The 17,617-nt window shown below is 38.9% G+C and overlaps 1 protein-coding gene across 4 annotated transcripts in view; it reads left to right on the forward strand.

The window, feature by feature from the left end:
- The window catches only part of CLOCK (clock circadian regulator), a 46,738-nt gene extending 34,558 nt beyond the window's left edge, over window positions 1-12,180 (forward strand). For 2 of the 4 annotated variants that reach the window (XM_086747896.1, XM_086747895.1), the window contains 5 exons: window positions 515-673; window positions 2,234-2,440; window positions 3,687-3,895; window positions 4,172-4,451; window positions 6,638-12,180. In XM_086747896.1, the coding sequence (XP_086604022.1) occupies window positions 515-673; window positions 2,234-2,440; window positions 3,687-3,895; window positions 4,172-4,451; window positions 6,638-6,820 (1,038 nt within the window). In that variant the 3' untranslated portion in view covers window positions 6,821-12,180. The remainder of the gene's footprint in view (window positions 1-514; window positions 674-2,233; window positions 2,441-3,686; window positions 3,896-4,171; window positions 4,452-6,637) is intronic. The other 2 variants (XM_086747898.1, XM_086747897.1) reach the window with 2 other exon arrangements.
- Window positions 12,181-17,617: the final 5,437 nt, after the last annotated feature.

Below are 17,617 nucleotides of genomic sequence, written 5' to 3' on the forward strand. Positions count from 1 at the left end.
AATATCAAAAGGTTGTATTGACTTGCGACCCATAGCAAATGTCTAGGGAAGAGTAGAAGTGTCAAACAGTTTCTCTGTGGGCTTAGCCTTCAACAGTTTGTATCTGAGGGTATTCCCACACTATTGCATATGTTTTAGCTTTGAGTGGGTTTTTTTTGTTTTGTTTTGGTTTTTTTTTTGTAAACAGGTACAATTATAATTTTTTACATGAGAGAGCTTTAACATCCACAGTACCATGTAAATTACTAAGGCTTTTTTTAGAGTCTTGGTGATTTGGACACCTGTCAATTTATTTTGCTATGTATTATTTTTTTTAGTTCATGAGTTCTGATGCATCAATTAAATGTGAGTTCTGTGATATTTTCATATTAGTGAATTTGTCCTCACATTATGGTTATTAGCAGTTTAAAAAGCAGTGCTCGATTTCTTTGCTACTGTGGAGGAGTGTATTTACTGCTTGTAAATAAAGTATCACCCTTTTTGCTCAGCTTTTAATTTATTCAATGCACTACAGCCTGTGTTTCAGTTTTCAGCTCAATTAGGAGCTATGCAACATCTAAAGGACCAGCTAGAGCAAAGAACACGCATGATAGAGGCAAATATTCATCGGCAGCAGGAAGAGTTGCGTAAGATTCAAGAGCAGCTTCAAATTGTCCATGGTCAAGGACTCCAGGTGAGTTAATGTAACTCTTACAGGTTTCATCTGTAGAGAATTTAGGCATCTAAAATGAGACTTGGGCACCTAATTGCACAAGGTGATCCTTCCCTACCCCCTGTCAGCTGCCATCTGGACCTAATGTGCCTAAAATCCATAGCATCTGAAGCTACTGTTCCTGAGGTACCTGCCATTGTGCTTCTGAATGTATCTGAAAGTGCCCCAGTATTTCTTTTAAATGTTAAGCAGCTCAAGCCTAGCTTCTTTCTAAACCTAAATGTAAAAGGATGCAATGGCTGTTACTTCTGGTAAAGTTTTGCAGCTGTTAGAATATTAATCCAAAATATGTAAGATTAACATTTATTTCTTCTTTTAGCTAGATGATGTCATTTTCATACCTTTTTTTCCTTAAACTATCGTAACTATCAGGCTGTGGTCCTCTTGCACACCCTCCTGGTGAAGTGGTTCTACTTTGCGTGGTGTACTGAAGTAGTTACTGAGCCTGAAAGACAAGAAGTCCAGAGGATGCATTACTCAGTCTAGCAGCTGACTACCTGATTTGTTTATTTTAACCAGTATATTTTTTTCTAGTTTTGTCATTCTTTTTTCAGCAGCTATCTTTGGAATAAAAGAATTACCCTTCTGGGTTTTTCTAGTTAAAAAAAAAAAAAAAAAAAACCACCACTCGAAACTAGAATACTAGAATTTAAGGAAATAATCTAAATACTTTCAGTGTGGATGGTGAATAAGGAATAGAAAAAAAAGACTTCCTGGAAGTATTGAGTATGTTGCTTAAATTCTTTTGAAGAGTAGGAGTTTCTGGCATGTGCCATTTTCACTGTTTTATTGTGTCTATCATAAGCCTGCCAGCAGTAGATTGCCTTACAGATGCCTCAAAAGGAGAGACTCATGGCTCTCTTCCTGTGCATTGTGGAGGAACCTTATTCAGAACTGTGGAAACTAGGGAAAATCTCTTAAGTACTGCACATCCTACCTTATTAGCCTGTCTTCTTGTAGTCTTGGGCCTGACTTTTTGTAAAGATTCAAATATTTTTGTGCTGAATTCAGTTTATTACAACAATGTTGGAAAGTTCAGTGTAATCTTTATGATTTCTTGATTGCCAAGGAAGATTACATTCTTGGTGCTATGCCTGGATCTACTGATTCTGAGGTTTTCTTCATTTGAGTTAGTTTCAGTGCTGGAGATCCTACAAATAGAAATGTGATCTCAAATACATTTTGTCTTTAGACAGTTGTAGACTACATTACAAGTTAGTCTCTAAATAGTACTTTTTCTTTAAGAACAAATATTAAACCTTAATGTTTAGCTCTCTAGAAGTCAAGATTCTGATTCTTTCCAGTTATAGCAGAGTCTCTGAGTACTGACCTTGTATGGGAGTTGGGCCTTTTGCTCTTGGTGGTTGCAATACTGTTTCAACACTTGTAGTAACTAAGATGAAACTTTTATCTTGTATTGATTTAAAATAATTACGTTTAGTTTCTCTAAAACATCGTGAACAATTAACAGATTTTTCTTAAAAGCTAAGTTGTTGATTTTTTTTTTTTTTTTTTTTTAAGATGTTCTTGCAGCAATCAACTTCTGGACTTAACTTTGGTTCTGTGCAGCTTGCTTCTGGAAATTCTTCAAATGTTCAGCATCTTACACCAATAAACATGCAAGGTCAAGTTGTTCAGACCAATCAGACTCAAAGTGGGATGAACACAGGCCATATAAGTACTCCACACATGATACAGCAGCAGCCTTTGCAGAATACTGCAACACAGGTAAAATTCTGATTACTTATTTTGCTGGATAGAATATATGCTCAAAACCATAGCTGAAACACAACAATACCTTCCCTGATATCATCCTCCCAATTTTTTTTTAATAATGTCCTTTGAATCGTATTAATTTCTTCATGTTCCAAGTTTTACAATTGAAATGCATTTATGTCCTTGATAATGCAATTTCAGATCTTGTTTTTATTTTAAGACTTATGCATGTAAATAATTAGTAACAAGTAGTTTTTCTGAAAGACCAGTATCAAGAAAACTTTTAGCTTGCCTTTTTTCGAATATCTATTAATTTTCTGTTGACAGAACACGAGATTTGTACTAGGTGAGCTTGAACCCCAGTGTCCAGACAGCAAATAACTAGAAAATCATAGGAACAGGACAAGCGTGTATTGGTGCTTCTGCAGTTGACTTTTCTGCTCTTCAGCAATTTCGGTCTTATGCCATAGGTGTATGACATCTGTAATGTAGTAACCTTTTTCTTCTGTGAGTTTATTTGGTTGCTTTCGATTCCATGTAAATTTGTGAAATCCACAGTATCTCGTAGTGAGTTCTACAACTTCACTCTCTGTGAAATACGATTATGTTAAACTTGCCACCCAGGTCATATACTGGGAAACACATTGAGTGGCTATTCACTTTTTGTCTTCTCAGTCGTACCTGTCTTCTGTCACATGCGTGTCCATAGAAACCTGTTCTTCAAGCTAAACACTTCTAATGGGTTTGACCATTTTGTGTATGGAGGCTCTTTATACCTCTGATCTGCAATCACCCTCCTCTGTACCTTTTTCCAAATTCTGTGCTTTCTTTTTGAGATTTGTAAAGAGGCAGACTAGTGGTGGACAGTGTTACCACCTCAGCAGTAAGCTAGTTCCAAACTTTCAAGTAAGAAATTGATTGACCTAATGCGCACGTTTTAGTCTAAGTCTGGCACAGAGATGCTAAAGGAGTGGAGAAGGACATCATGAACAAACAGTATGCAAGTAGCTGAAAAATTCAGGAAAAAAATAACCTGAACAGGAGAAGACGTTAATCTAATAGATTTTCCAATGCCTGAGGGTGAGTCCCACCTCCAAATCCTCAGTTGGTAGAAATACCTGCCAACTTTAAATTAAGAATTTGTTTGTAATAGAAAAATATTGGCAGTTGTGAAGTATGGGCAATGATAATGAGGAGGACAGCTGAAGTACCTGGCTATTTTCAAATTACTATCTCATAAAATATTTTTTCTTTTCAGCATAATCAACAAAATGTACTTAGTGGACACAGTCAACAGTCTTCTCTTGCTAGTCAGTCACAGAACACAGTCTCGACACCTTTGTATAACACTATGGTGATTTCTCAGCCAACAGCAGGAAATGTCGTCCAGGTTCCTTCTAGCTTACCACAGAACAGTAACCAGAATGCTGCTGCAGTAACCACTCTTACACAGGATAGACAAATCAGGTAAATCTTCAAGACTTGCTGTAATGATATGCTTACATAGCTACATCATATACAAAAGGAGCTAAAGTAGCATTAAAAAGATCACATGATTTATTAACTATATATGGATACAACTGTTAAACTAAGCTTTGCCCAAAATAGCATGTTTGTAGGCTTATCAAGACCTATGTTGTTACAGTAAAGTGTGAACCTGACAAATCTGTGTTTCTCAAGTGCATGTGATGCTTGATTATTTTTTTCCCTAAAGGGACTTCAAATGTCTTTTTCTATTAACAGATTTTCTCAAGGTCAGCAGCTTGTAACAAAACTTGTCACGGCCCCAGTAGCCTGTGGAGCAGTAATGGTACCAAGTACTATGTTTATGGGACAAGTGGTGACAGCTTATCCCACTTTTGCTGCCCAACAGCAGCAGACACAGACTTTGTCAATAACGCAACAACAACAACAGCAGCAGCAGCAGCAGCAGCAAAGTCAGCAAGACCATCAGCAGCAGCTCACCACAGTTCAGCAACCAGCTCAGTCACAGCTGACCCAGCACCCCCAACAGTTTCTACAGGTAAGGCAGCTTTCTCTACAAATTTTTCGAGGTCCTGACACTTTTAGTGTTGCTACCAAATAAGGTATATCCTAGGGGTGCTTTATCTGAAAACAGAGCACTTAAAATAGAAACCTATGAACAAGCCTGGTGCATTGGATAAGTTTATTCTGTAGCCATTCTCTAAAATCTTATTACTTAAAGGACAGATATTCTTTCCCACAATTTCATTCTGTGCTTTGTCCTATTTTATATATTTTTCCCTTTGAATTGCTGCTCTTCATTGAGCATGGGATGAAGAAACAATGTTTCCCTTTAAAACAGCTTACATTTTCTTTGCATTCACATATTAATGCAAGAAGTTATGAGAGATGATCTTAAACAGAATTGGTTGGTCTGGAAAGCAGCATGCAGCCCAAAGCAAGATGTGACCCCGTAACATGAGGCATGAGCATCTGTCTGGGCTACAGGGAAGGCTGAGCAGCAAGTAATCTTGTATGCAGCGAGGAGAGAAGAACCTTGTTTTAGTGGAGAAAGAAGAGAGATTGGATCAAAAGAGAAGGAAGGCAAAACTGAAGGAGTTCAGAGATAGAAGATCTCAAAAAGAAAAGAACCAGAAGGTAGAAAGAATTGATGGAGAAATCTGTTGCCATTTGTTGATTCCAGTTAATCACTAGCACATAGCTCACCCAGCAGGTGATGTGGGTGAGGGAGATGTCATCTTAGCTAGAACGCTGGAGAGGAAGGGCCTCCAAGAAGGTGTGGGTTAAAAAAATTCTTAATTTGGCCTCTGATGTTGCCTCTCCAAAGAAAGATAAAGTCCATGTAACTATCACAATGTAGTTTGTGCACATTTTTAACACATTTTAACTACTCTGGGAATGTCAATCTATTTTTTTTTTTACTCTTTAAGAGTATACATAATTAAAAATCCTTATTTTGCAAGTATTTCTTACTGTATGTGGTCTCCCATTTGCACTAAATTTGGGATCCTGTGCATAGATGGAATAGATACAAATACGTTCAGTAATTGGAGGCTTGACCTAAATTTAGATGCACATGGAATGGTTAAGGTTCTGTTTAGGGCCGAGTAAAATGTTCTTTCACTTGTCATTTACAGAGAATACTGTTGAAAAAATATTTCATGGGAACATAGCAATTTCAGTCATGCATAAGGCAAAGGCTTTTCAGCTGCAAGTTGACTCTCAAAAAGAGAGCTGAAGAATACCTAGTGATTTGCATTTCAGCGCTCATTTATGTAGTGGGAGACTTTTGAATTGAATCAAACCAGAGCGCAGATTTGAATGTGTTCTCTGACAAGTCAAATAAATACTGTAACAACAATGCTGTTTAGCAGATTGGTAGTGTCTGTATCTCTGTTTCTAAATTTAAAAGTTTCTACAATTTTGACTTAATTCTGGTGAAACAGAAGAGTTCTGAAAGATGAAGATCTCCAAAGGTCTGTTTCTGTCATAGAATTTATTTCTAGGCAAAAATTTAGTGGTTTTAATACAAAATATTAAAGCACTAGAATTTGAAGTGAAGCAAATGCTCTTAAAAAGGGAGAAAAATGCTTTTCCTGCTTCTGCTCACTTGGGCTTTTTATAGTCTGATTCTGTAAGTGCAGCAGTTGATGTAGTTTACTTTCTGCTGCAGAACATGTTTCAGGATTGAGACGTCCAAGTGTATTTGTACCCATCCTTTATTGCTTTTCTTCAGTAACCATAATTTTTTTGGTCGTAAGAAGATTAATATTAAAACTAAGTACTATTTCCAGTAGTAATAAATCTCCTTCAGAGGGGATGTTTGGGTCTGCAAATGCAGCAGTCTCTTTGACTGTTAATTTTGGCTCTGGGGGCTAAATGTGCAAAATCATGTGCTGTTTTTTTCATTTGACTGCAATGACAGCTACCTGCACTTGTTACTTCTTAAGCCCCATTATGCTCTTGTGGTTTGAAATGGAGACAAATTGCCATGTGTTCCTACCCATTGTCACAGGAAATTGCAAAAACCAGTTACAGCTGCTTTATTAATTGATCAGATGCTCTAATTAACTTTATGAGCTAATCTTTGCACTGTTTGCTCAGCTTAAATGACCAAATCAGAAGTTTATTGTGATTGAACTCTTATGAAAAAGTTAAAAAGCAGCTAGGCCTGTGTTTCTCAGTGCAGCAGGAAGAATAATTTTTTCTATTTGCATGTTTTAGACATCCAGGTTACTTCATGGAAATCAGTCAGCTCAGCTTATCCTGTCTGCTGCTTTCCCACTACAACAAAGCACTTTTACTCAGTCCCACCACCAGCAGCATCAGTCTCAGCAGCAGCAGCAGCAACTTTCACGACACAGAACTGACAAGATGACTGATCCTTCCAAAGTCCAGCCACAATAGTGTGGGGTTCTGCCTCTTTTTGAAGCAAACTATCAGGAAGGGGCTGCTCCACAAACAGTTGCACTGAGGCTACAGAGGTAGCAGTACAAAGGCTTTCTAACACCACAGCGTTGAGATCTACTTCTGACTTCTGGAATCTGTTGGGAAAAGCCACGAGATGATGATGGAGACATGGCCAACTTTGACAGTTGCCCCAGTTTCTGTGTTCTAAAGGATTTGCTACCATGCGTTAATTTGTCCAGGTGAAATCTCAAAATGTGATTGAAATGAGAGGGATGCTGAAAATATTGGTATTTTTATCAATCCTGTACATTTTTAAAGTATTAAAATGGACATGGAGCAATTGTTTGAATTAGCAGAAAAGAATGCCAGGAATATAGTCCAAAAACCATCTAATTTTTTTCAGATGATTATGGGACAGTAAATATTTTGAAAATGTTGTGTGAAATCCAGTTCTCTGTTGTACAGATGCTGTAAAATATTGTGTATATGTCTGCATAAAAGGAGAAAGAGCAAAATATTTTATATGATGCATGAAAATGTAATCTGTTATTTGTAGGTTTGAATATGTTTCCCTAAATTCTCATGCCATACTCAGACTAATGTTTTCCTCTGTTCTACCCTTTTGTTTACAACATGATGCATCATTATTTTCACCCTTAATGTGGGCACAAGTCTCTTGTTTGTGCTTTGTCTGTGATGTCAGGGTTTGTTCAGTGAGGTATAGTGTGTTGGTTAGTTGACTTCTCGAAGTTAAATTATTGATGAAGCTGTTTGAACTGGTGATCATGCATCAGGGTTCAGGACATTCAGATTCATGAATATCATCCATAATTTCATTATTAATTCATTGTTTTATTTGAAAAATAGGAATTTGCACTGCTTTCTTGCGGATGGTTTGGAATTTTATTCCCCAAAGCTATCTTTTGATATAGTTCATAGTTGGAAATATTTATGTAAAAGATTTAAAAAAATGACAGTAATTTTCAAGAATGTTTCAGTTATAGGAGTAATTTGCACAAAAATATATTTACATTTAATAACCTTTTGGGCACTTTTTAACCACTTTCTCTGTGGTGAGAATTGTAACTTGTTAAAATATGTTGGAATCTTTTTATTCTCCTTCAAAAATTAGTCAGAACTAATTCAGGGTCATTTTAACAACAACAAAACCCATAGTGCCTTGATTTTAATTCAGGTGATAATGTTGACCATCTTGAATTACGTCTTGAATCTGTAACCATTTTCAATTTTGAAGTCTTAGTACATTGTCCACCGAACTTGTGTATCTACTTCATAGATATTTCTGTATTGTGTTGATTTTGATAATGGTCTGAGTTGAGAACGTGAGCATTTTTGAGTGGTACTCCCCCTCAAACACTAGCCAGAAACAGAGGAGTCTCTAAAATCTCAGACCTTGACAGTAATCTCTTCTCTTAAAAGATAAAAAAGTCTAAAAGCATAAATTACTCCTTTTGTGGAAGGAGGAATAGTAAACGGATTTTTTTTTTTTGGTTTGGTTTGGTTTTGAATCATTTTTGTAGCATTTAAAGGGTGTGTTGGGGGAGATCATGATTGCATTTAACACTACCAGGCTATTGATTTAAGAGATATCACTGAACTAAGACTTCAGAAGGCAACTTCACTTTATAAAGAAAATAAAAAGTTCCAACAGATATGATGTGCTATTTTAAGTAAATGTTCACTAGGTTTTTATGGTACTAGTTTGTGGAAACCAGAACTGCAGAGGAAAATGAACAAATGCTGATAAATCTGATAATTTAAAACAAGAACAAAAACAGTAAAAGCAGTTAAAATTAGTACTAGGGAGAGAAAGCTGGATTAATCTTGAATACTGAGGAGTTGAATGAATGTAACCAAATGGTGATGGACTATTTTGTACTATGAAACAGTTTGATTGTATTACTGGATGAACCAAACCCACAGGAAGGTAATACCAGTTTAGCCAGGCATATAGTTGGTTGTGTTTTGAGGCTAGGCTTTGCCTCTGCACGTGTCCCACCATTAGATCTTTGTTATTTCCCAGTTATAAAGCAAGAGTTTGGCACCAAAAAGCACAGTAGTGAACAAGGAAGGAGGATGTGAGGAACACAGTACCAAAGAGGATCAGATTGCTTTCTGCTCCAAGAAGCCTCTTGCAACTTGGAGCAAGGAAGAGACGCCAATACCAAACAGAGTAAGGAACACTTCCCCTTCTTTAAAGGGATTTCTGGCATTCTCTGGGCTGGAACAATTGTCAGAAACCTGTTTCTGTAAAGTTCTATGTAAGGAAATCCTGCCTTGGTCTACTATCCCTACCATGCCATTCCATCTGTTTCTAAATTAAGCTGCGTTGACTAGAGGTCTGTGCTATCAGTACTTCTGCTTGATGGAAAATAGGTTAGATAATTTTTTTTTAACCAATTACAATAATAATATAGCACTATAAAAGAAAACTGAAAGAGCTTTAATAGTGCTGTTAGAACTATTGAATAGTGGTAAAATAGGCTTATTAAGCTATTATACTGAGAATTACAGAAAATAGAGATACCAGCCAGATGGTTAATAATGCAGCTTTTTATATAAAACTTCATTTAAACTTCTCTTCCTGTTTCCCCCTTCCCACATACTCTGGTGTGCTGCTACAGGTCTGTCGGTGAAAAGGCTGAACTAGGTGAGAGAGAAATTAGATGACGACAATAGCATGGCTGCTGAAAGAGAACTATAGAAATGCATGCTTTGATCAAGAAGCTTTTTGTAGCCTCAGAGAGAGGTCATTCAATTACAGAACTAGCAGCTAGTAGAGAAAGTATAGAAGATGGGGAGATTCAAAGAAACTGGAAAAATATAGCACGCGTTTGAAGAATTCCTGCCACAAATCAGGCAAGCTTTTTACAAAAGCGAGTATGTAGAACTTGGTCCAGATTCTGTGCAAGGATGCAGAACAGCTAGTGACTAAAAAGTGTATATTCAAAGGGGCTGCAGCTTCCCCTGTTGCTGAATCAGTTGCTGAACTGTCCTTGATTTTTAGTGGGAAGAGGACCAGGCTGTTGCCTCTTTCTTAATCAGCCTTTTGCTTCTGCCCAACTCATTTACTACAGTCATAGACTTCCTTGCAACATCCTAATAAATAGCATGATAATGAATGCTGTGATGCTGCAGGTTCTGGAGCGTAAATGTTACAGAATGACTCTGACAGGGAAGGAGTCTGTTAAGGAGAGGATTGTATTTATGAAGAAATGGGCTGATGATACATAATGGAATGAAAAAGATGGCATAGTTGCGTGGAGTTTAGGAGACAGACATTGTTTGCCTGCAACGGGTGAGGATTTGAAGAAAAGCTTCTGGGATAACTTCAGAGAAAAAAGAATATAGCTATTTTTATATTATATTTAATATATATTATATTTGTATATAAATATGACAGGATTCTAGTAGGAGCTCTCCATATGCCTTCCATTTCATCTAGAAGGTTTACCTTCTGCACTACGGTTCCAGTGTGTCACCACCTTCTGTGGGCATCTTGCCTACTGCCAAACACCAAAATTAGTAACCCATTATCCTTACAAGAAATAGGTTTCATTTCAGCTTTATGTAAAAAATGAATAAAATAAAGCTATATCAGGCAGTTTTTCACAGAAAAAGAAATTCTCTTAAGACTCAAATAGCACTTTCTCTTTTTTTTTTTTTTATTTTGAGTAATAACAAGCACTTTACTGAAAAGACTATTTGAAAACCAGTTTATTTCTTTAGTCAGTGAAACTGTTAAAAAGGGGGGCATCAAGGAATAACATGCATAAAACTGAGGCATTTCTGGAAAATGTTTCTTTAATATGGTGATCCTTTGACGCTCAAAGTGCAAGATTAAAAAGGCTTCTAAAACCGGTTGGCTTTGTGATTTATATGGCCAGGGGAAGGGATGAATGATGAGATGGCTTCCTTGGAAGGAGACCTTTTAAGTTGCACAGTTGCCTATGAGAGAGCATCATCTGGAGGCTCACTAGTCTGCTCAATAATGCTAAGTGTCCCTTAGGATTATAGTTTGTGTGAAAAAATGTTCTGAAGGTTTAAAGATGTGGCCTTTTTCAAATGGTGAAGTCTATTCAAAAATCCTTTATATTTTCAGAGATTTAACCCAGGTATTGTTATGAGTGTTTTAAATGTCATGGCATCAGGAGATGTCAAACATGTCAGATTCCTAAGTTTCTCTATTTGAAATAATTATTAAAATCAGATGTACAGTCAGAGGGCTGGGAAAATGGTTATTTTGATTAAAATGGAAAAGAGACTAGTTTTAATAATTAACCTTTTATTTTTTTACTTATCCCTGGTGGAAAAGTTGAAGAGAATAAAGTGAATTTGGATTTAAAAAGACATATTTAAAAAAATCATTGTAGATGAGACAACTGTGAGAGAATATTTGAAAGTGTCTTGGGTTGTCCATGAGACTGGATAGTTGCTTTTTCACTATCATGATTTTTAACACTACATTCCTTGTCTTTTTTTTAAAAAACAGGTGATTTTAAGCTCTGCTATGCTTCATGCTGTGTCATCTGCATGAAGCTTGCCAGCATGATATGCTATATTCAAAGAAATTGTACCTAAATAAAAAAGGGAGGGGAGGGGCACACAAAACAAAACACTGTGTCTAAACAAAATATGTATGGCCTAATGTAGAGACCCCAACTGAGACTGAGAGATGCTGCATTAAAAGACAATCAATGGGTAATTATTTATGAAACACTTCTGGAAATGGTCTTAAAGGTGTTACTGCTTTGAAAGCAGTTGGCGAGTTGTCTTTTTTTAACAAGAAAGGTTAAAAATTATTTATTTTCAAATATATCAGATTGAATTTTGAGTTTTTAAGCAGTGTTGATTTCACAGTGTCTTGGGTTTCAGTTTTGTTTTGTATTTTTTTAACTGGCATTAGATTTGTATACATAAAAGAAAACAAACAGAAAAACCCTAGTGCCGCTCATATTGACGTCAGGAAATGTAGATACAGTTCCCTGGTGTTCATGTGACCATTACTAACTGTCAATTTTTTAACTGAATAAATGTAACTCATTTAAAATTTTGCTTTTTGTAGCTTCTAAGGTTCTAGAAGTTTTTTTCCTGAGTTGTTTGATGTCAATTTTATCCAAGTTTCACAGCGAAGCGCTCTCGTACCCTTCCCACGAGTGTAACAAAGGCACACTCCCCTACCCACAGACCTGACTCGTGACAAGGTGCTTGCCGGTGATTTTATCTTCTCTCCCCTACCCAGACAAATGACTTGTGAGATTTCAGTAAAAATGCATACTGTATTTTTTCCTTGTCTTCTCTCTGTATCTCTTTATAAATTGATGCCCCACTTTAAAGGCTAGAGACCTTTGATTTATGTACTTACTTGCCTTGGAATTACTCATGCAGCACTTGTTTCAGTGTACACAATTGAAAACTACTTTTGTACCTTCGTGTGTGCAGTCCTCGTTCTCTCCAAATGATGGAGCACCACTGCACTGCTCGTGCGTGCACGGGAGGGTTTATCGGGCACAGCCCTTCCCTCACTTTCTGGCATGGGCAAAACACCCTCCTTTAATTCTCTCAGTTCCCCTCTCTGGGTATTTCTGCTGCTGGTATTTTTAAAGGAAGAGAGGTTATCAGAAACGTCAGCTGTGCCACTGAAAAAGAACGGAGACTTGCATTTAGCAGAGAGCACAACTTGTTCAGAGCGTGCAGTTACTGCTTTGAAGAGCTGTGTGATTACATGCAACCTGCCAGGGTGTTCTAACCCTTTCTCCCTGATCCGTCCGCCCCAATCCAAGTGCAAACATCAATATAAGAACCTAATAATTTGAAATTAATTAAGTGTTCAAGGAAAGGGGGGAGGGAAGGAAATCCTGTAATTGAAGCTAAATGGTTGGAAAAAATGATAAAATAGGCTTAGCCATTTTTACAGGCTGCAGTTCTTTCTGTAATATCACCTAGATGCCCACGCTGGTCTTTTGCCTTTGGGCATTAAATAATACTCGTGCAAGTGGTATACGGCTTCTGGGTGCCATAAACCTCCTGTGCCCCAGGAGTCAAAACAAAACTAGCTATAGAAGTGCAACAGTTGTAGTTAAAAACTGTCAACACTCACCAGCGATAAGACCGGTAGTATGTAGCCAGATTATCAGTTTTCTTAAAACTGAACTTTGGAAGTATCAATATGTCTTTCCATGAACTTATCAAGAAGAAGAGCTGTAATTTGAACTGCTGCCACACCTGAAGCAATGCTGTTCAATGGCATTTTGCTGTCATGCAAACTTAGAAACAAAAACCATGCTTATATGAGAATGCAACTGTTAAGTACTTGTAAAGATTAGCAATCCAAAGGTTAGTTGCACTTCTCAGTCTCAGGCATTAGTGATAGGAATTCCAAAAGATTTCAGCTGTTCGAGGGTAACATAAGAACAAAAATTCCCGCAGTCTCAGTAGCCACCTTTGTAGCACACAGCCTCTATCACTGTCACACCCCTTTGGCACCTGTATTTTCACTTGGAAAGTAAATTTAAATCGTCCAGAAGAAATACACATCCATAGCACGTGCTACATAGAGATGGATACAGCCTTCAGGAAAATGTTAGGGGTTAAATTTAACCAGTACCTACATTAACAAAAGCCTGGAGCTGTAACTTGCCAAGAGTGCTGACCTCTGGGGCTGTACAAGGTCACCTATTGGAAAATGTGTCGGTATGTGTCTCTGGAAATTAAGGATAACTGGGATTTTATTAGGATGAAACTGTATGATCCTCCTTACTCAAACTCTGAGATTTTTTTTTTTTTTTTTAAATAGACAAGATCTGGGACTAACTCATAGGTAAGCTCAATCACCAACAGCTTTCTAGAAATGTGCTGTAAAACCACTGACGTGAATGCAGTGGCAGCATTCCAGCTGCTACGCAGCCTTCCCCGAGCTGGAGGTGCAGCTGAGGTGAGGGGCAGCAGGCCGGACGCTGTGGGCTGCCTTTTACAGCACTCGGTGAGCAGAGCTGCTCATTAACTGTCAAGTTTCCAGACTCGGCATCTGACTGTTGTATCTCAAAACAGCCAACCCAAGCACCAGCCCAGCATATCCATAGCCGGTTGCGTTGCCCTAGGAGGAGGAGGCTTGCTTGTGAACTGGACCTGTACTTTTGTTCACCAAGTTTCCTTTGAAATCTTTGTCCTGGCAGGACTGATTACTCGGTTACCTGAACCTTACCTTTGCGTGGTGCACTTTGCCATGTACAATGTAATGAGACAGGCTTTACCCAAGGATTTGAAACAGGCACCTTTGAAAATAACAAGCGCAAGCTCTTCATCCGTTTAAAATCTCTGCTGATGCGAGTGTTTCATCCCAGTAGAACCGACCATCATCAAGTCCATTTTGTTTCTGTTACTCAGAAATGAGTAGTTCCACGCAGTTTACACTTTCAAACCTCTGCTGTGTGTGCGCACGCAGTCAGAGATGCAAATTCCTGCTTTAGACACTGCTTTGGAGGTTCTTTTGGCAGTGGCTGAAGCTGGCTGCAGCTGCTAGCGCATCACACCTCAGCCAGGACCGCTGTACAATAGATGGGAAACCTGTGGGGGCCAGTTGCCTTTTTCCCATGTCGCAGGCACAACAATTTGCAGAGCCTTCCCTTCAACACTTAAACACTCACTGGCTGCATTTCACATTCTCCAGCTACAAAAGAACAAAAAATTGCATAGGACTGTGGCAATTAAAACTTCAGCTAGTTACCTTAAGTGTTTCTTTCACATTCTAAAATGCAAGGCAAACCCCAAACTTACCACCATCTAAAAGGGAAAGAGCACTGTTCTTTAAACTTTTTCTGTATTTTGTTCCTGAAAAGTTGGGCCTTCGCTGGGCTGGCTAATATATCAACCAGCTCCTTCCCCAAAAGCACCACCATCTAGGAAGTGCCCACACTTAATGCCTCACGACAGCAGCGTTTATAAAACCACACGGGACGTGTTTCTCCACGAGTGCAGCATCAAGCCTGCCATCCCAAAACTTGAGATGTTGCAATTCCCAGCCCTGCAAATGCTCCTCCCACCTACCGGAGAGCAGCTCAAATGTTGCCACCGCAAGACAGAACTAGAGACACCGTTGCGCTTCTTCCACATGAGCAACCTGATGTAGCCACGAGCACTAAGCCAGACCCACACACACCTGGCATTTTTGACTAGCCCTCATGTATTTTTCTTTCCTGCTTTGTGCTCTTCTTGTTTAAACAGCAGAAGTCGGTCAACCCAGACAACTCCCCAACCACTTACTGACCGCTTCTATGCGACAAACAGGAGGCTGACTGGTATGTTGTCTTAGTAACTTCAGGTGATTTCTTACCCTACTTTTCCCCTCCACCCTCCCCAAGTGCTTGGCTAAAATTTCATTGCTCATGACCCTCTATAAACATAGAATCATAGCATAGTTTGGGTTGGAAGGGACCTTTAAAATCTAGTCCAACCCCCCTGCAACGAGCAGGGACATCTTCCTCCCTGTCCCGATCTGATCATGTATGGATTCTGCTCAGTGCTGGTGCTTTAATGCACAGGCTTACTGCTGCCGCGAGTCAGTAAATGCCTTGTCAGGACAGCACCTCAGAAGGGAGGAAGCTGGTGCTACAGGCAGCTGCTGAAAAGACAAAACAGTCCGTTCCCATATGCCCAGCTCTGCTGTTAAAACACACGTCAGCTCATTAAGGACCTTGAAGGAAGAAGTTAGATGAAGTTGCAACACATGAGCCTACTGCAGTGCATAGCTCCTTCAATCAGGCAAACATCCTTCATGGTTCCTACTTCATCTCTCGGCATAAAGAGAAGTAGAGACAAGAGTTTATTTTACTAAGAGATCAGTAACTTCCACTTTGGGCACTGCGTAGGGGAAGGAGGCACAGGGAATGAATTATTGCTCACACGCATCAGCACCTCAAGCATCCCAATGCCTCCTCACTCTCTGAATTCAGAGGGCACCACAAGTCACTGCAGCATCAGTCCCCATTTCCTCATGTTCTGCCTTCAACATCTCCTGCACTGGCTGTTTTAGCCCTGGGGCCAGTGACTCAGCTCACATATTCTCCCAGAATGTGTTTTAACTCCAGTAACCACTTCACGCTACCAACAACATCCCTAACTCTTCATTCAGAACTGCTGCTTCAAGGGAAGCGTGGGCAAAGGAAAGGCTTTAACAAGATCTGCAAGTTTTGGATGCAAATTCACCTGAAAGGGTAAGACACTTTTTAATACATTCAGATCTGTGCACACACACGCACTCTCCTTAAGATACTACCTATATCTCAACTATCCATGTATTTCAAGACAGAACAGTGCCACACGCCTCTCCGACGGCAATGCGCTAGAAATACAAAAGGATGAAAGCTGCTAAAATCCCAACCCCTGAGCCAGCTAGCAGTCAAGAGAGATGGCTGGGGCGCGAGGGCTTTGAGACACTGTGGAAGGACATCATTGGTGCTAGACAGCACGCAGCAGACACAGTGCTCCTAAAAATACATCAGTGGAATCCTCCATCACCTTCAACAGGCTTTGGTTACACCCCAATAGATTCTTTAAATTGTGAAAAATTCCAACAGGCACTTGACAACATTATATCACTGTAATTAGTAGCAACTACTAAAGCACTTTTCAAAGCTTTCACTAAAATTTCATGAGCTATCTAAAGTTATAATAGATTTCCAAGGATAAATCAATGTTTGTGCTTTAAAAAAAAAAAAAAAAAAAAGAAAAAAAAAAAAAAGAAAAAAAAAGAAAAAAAAAAAAAAAGGAAGACCAGTGTTCAAACTAACTCCCACCTGCCTGGCTAGTGCCAGAGCAGCCAAATACACTGCTGACTGGTCAAAAGCAGTGCTTAGCATCATGTGTAAGTTTGTACTTGTACAGGTGGAAGTTGCAGCTTCATGTTTAGCCCTACAAACAATACACTGAACAGCTTCATGTTTCTGTTGATCCTAATTGTTTTCATATCACAACAGCGGTAAGCAGTGCATATAAAGTCTGGAAAACTTCTACAGTAGAATATGGCCAACTGGTCCCACTTTTTAGATTTTGAGCAAGAATTTTCAGCAGGGTGAAACACGCCACCAGTTACTTTACCCACAACATATCCATACAGACACACTGCAGCCCAGCAGCACCACTTTTGATTAATACAAGGAGTTGTCCAGTAAACAGTTAAAAGTTTAGGCTCTTCCCTAACTGAGTTCCCTGTTCCTGCTCTGTTTTAAAGTGACCTCTGCTACAAATCCCCTCCACACAGGAGTTGAAAAACGCCACAGACAAGAGTTCGTGTTTCCAGGCTGTGGGGAGGAAGAGACTTCAGGTTTTGGCTATGATGTTTGGTTCAAGAGAAGAAAAAAAAAAAACAAACCAAAACAAAAAAAAAACCCACAAAAAACCAAACCAAACCCAAACCAAAAACCACAACAGCAAACCACCGCGGTGCCTCACCTAGTAATTAGCTGTAGTACCGCCAGCAGCACCTTTCCTTCAGGCCAAGACATGAACATTTAGACCTGGAGCCTGAAACTGTAGCCTGTTTTCATACCACTGCGTATGACAGGCATTGTGCTGCTGCAGTCTTAAGAGTTTGAGAAATGTGTCATTAAGGGTTTTTCTGGGCAGAGAAACCTAAGAGAAGGAGTAGGGACTGCTCTGTGAGCTACAAACTGACAGTCAAATTTGTAATACTCTGTATTGGTTTAGCTTCAATAAGGGATATTCATATTAGAAATCATTATCTTCTATTTTACAAGACTGCTACTCAGTAGATCT

This window comes from Chlamydotis macqueenii, chromosome 4, assembly GCF_036417535.1.
Source record: "Chlamydotis macqueenii isolate bChlMac1 chromosome 4, bChlMac1.mat, whole genome shotgun sequence".
Taxonomy (NCBI): Eukaryota; Metazoa; Chordata; class Aves; order Otidiformes; family Otididae; genus Chlamydotis; species Chlamydotis macqueenii.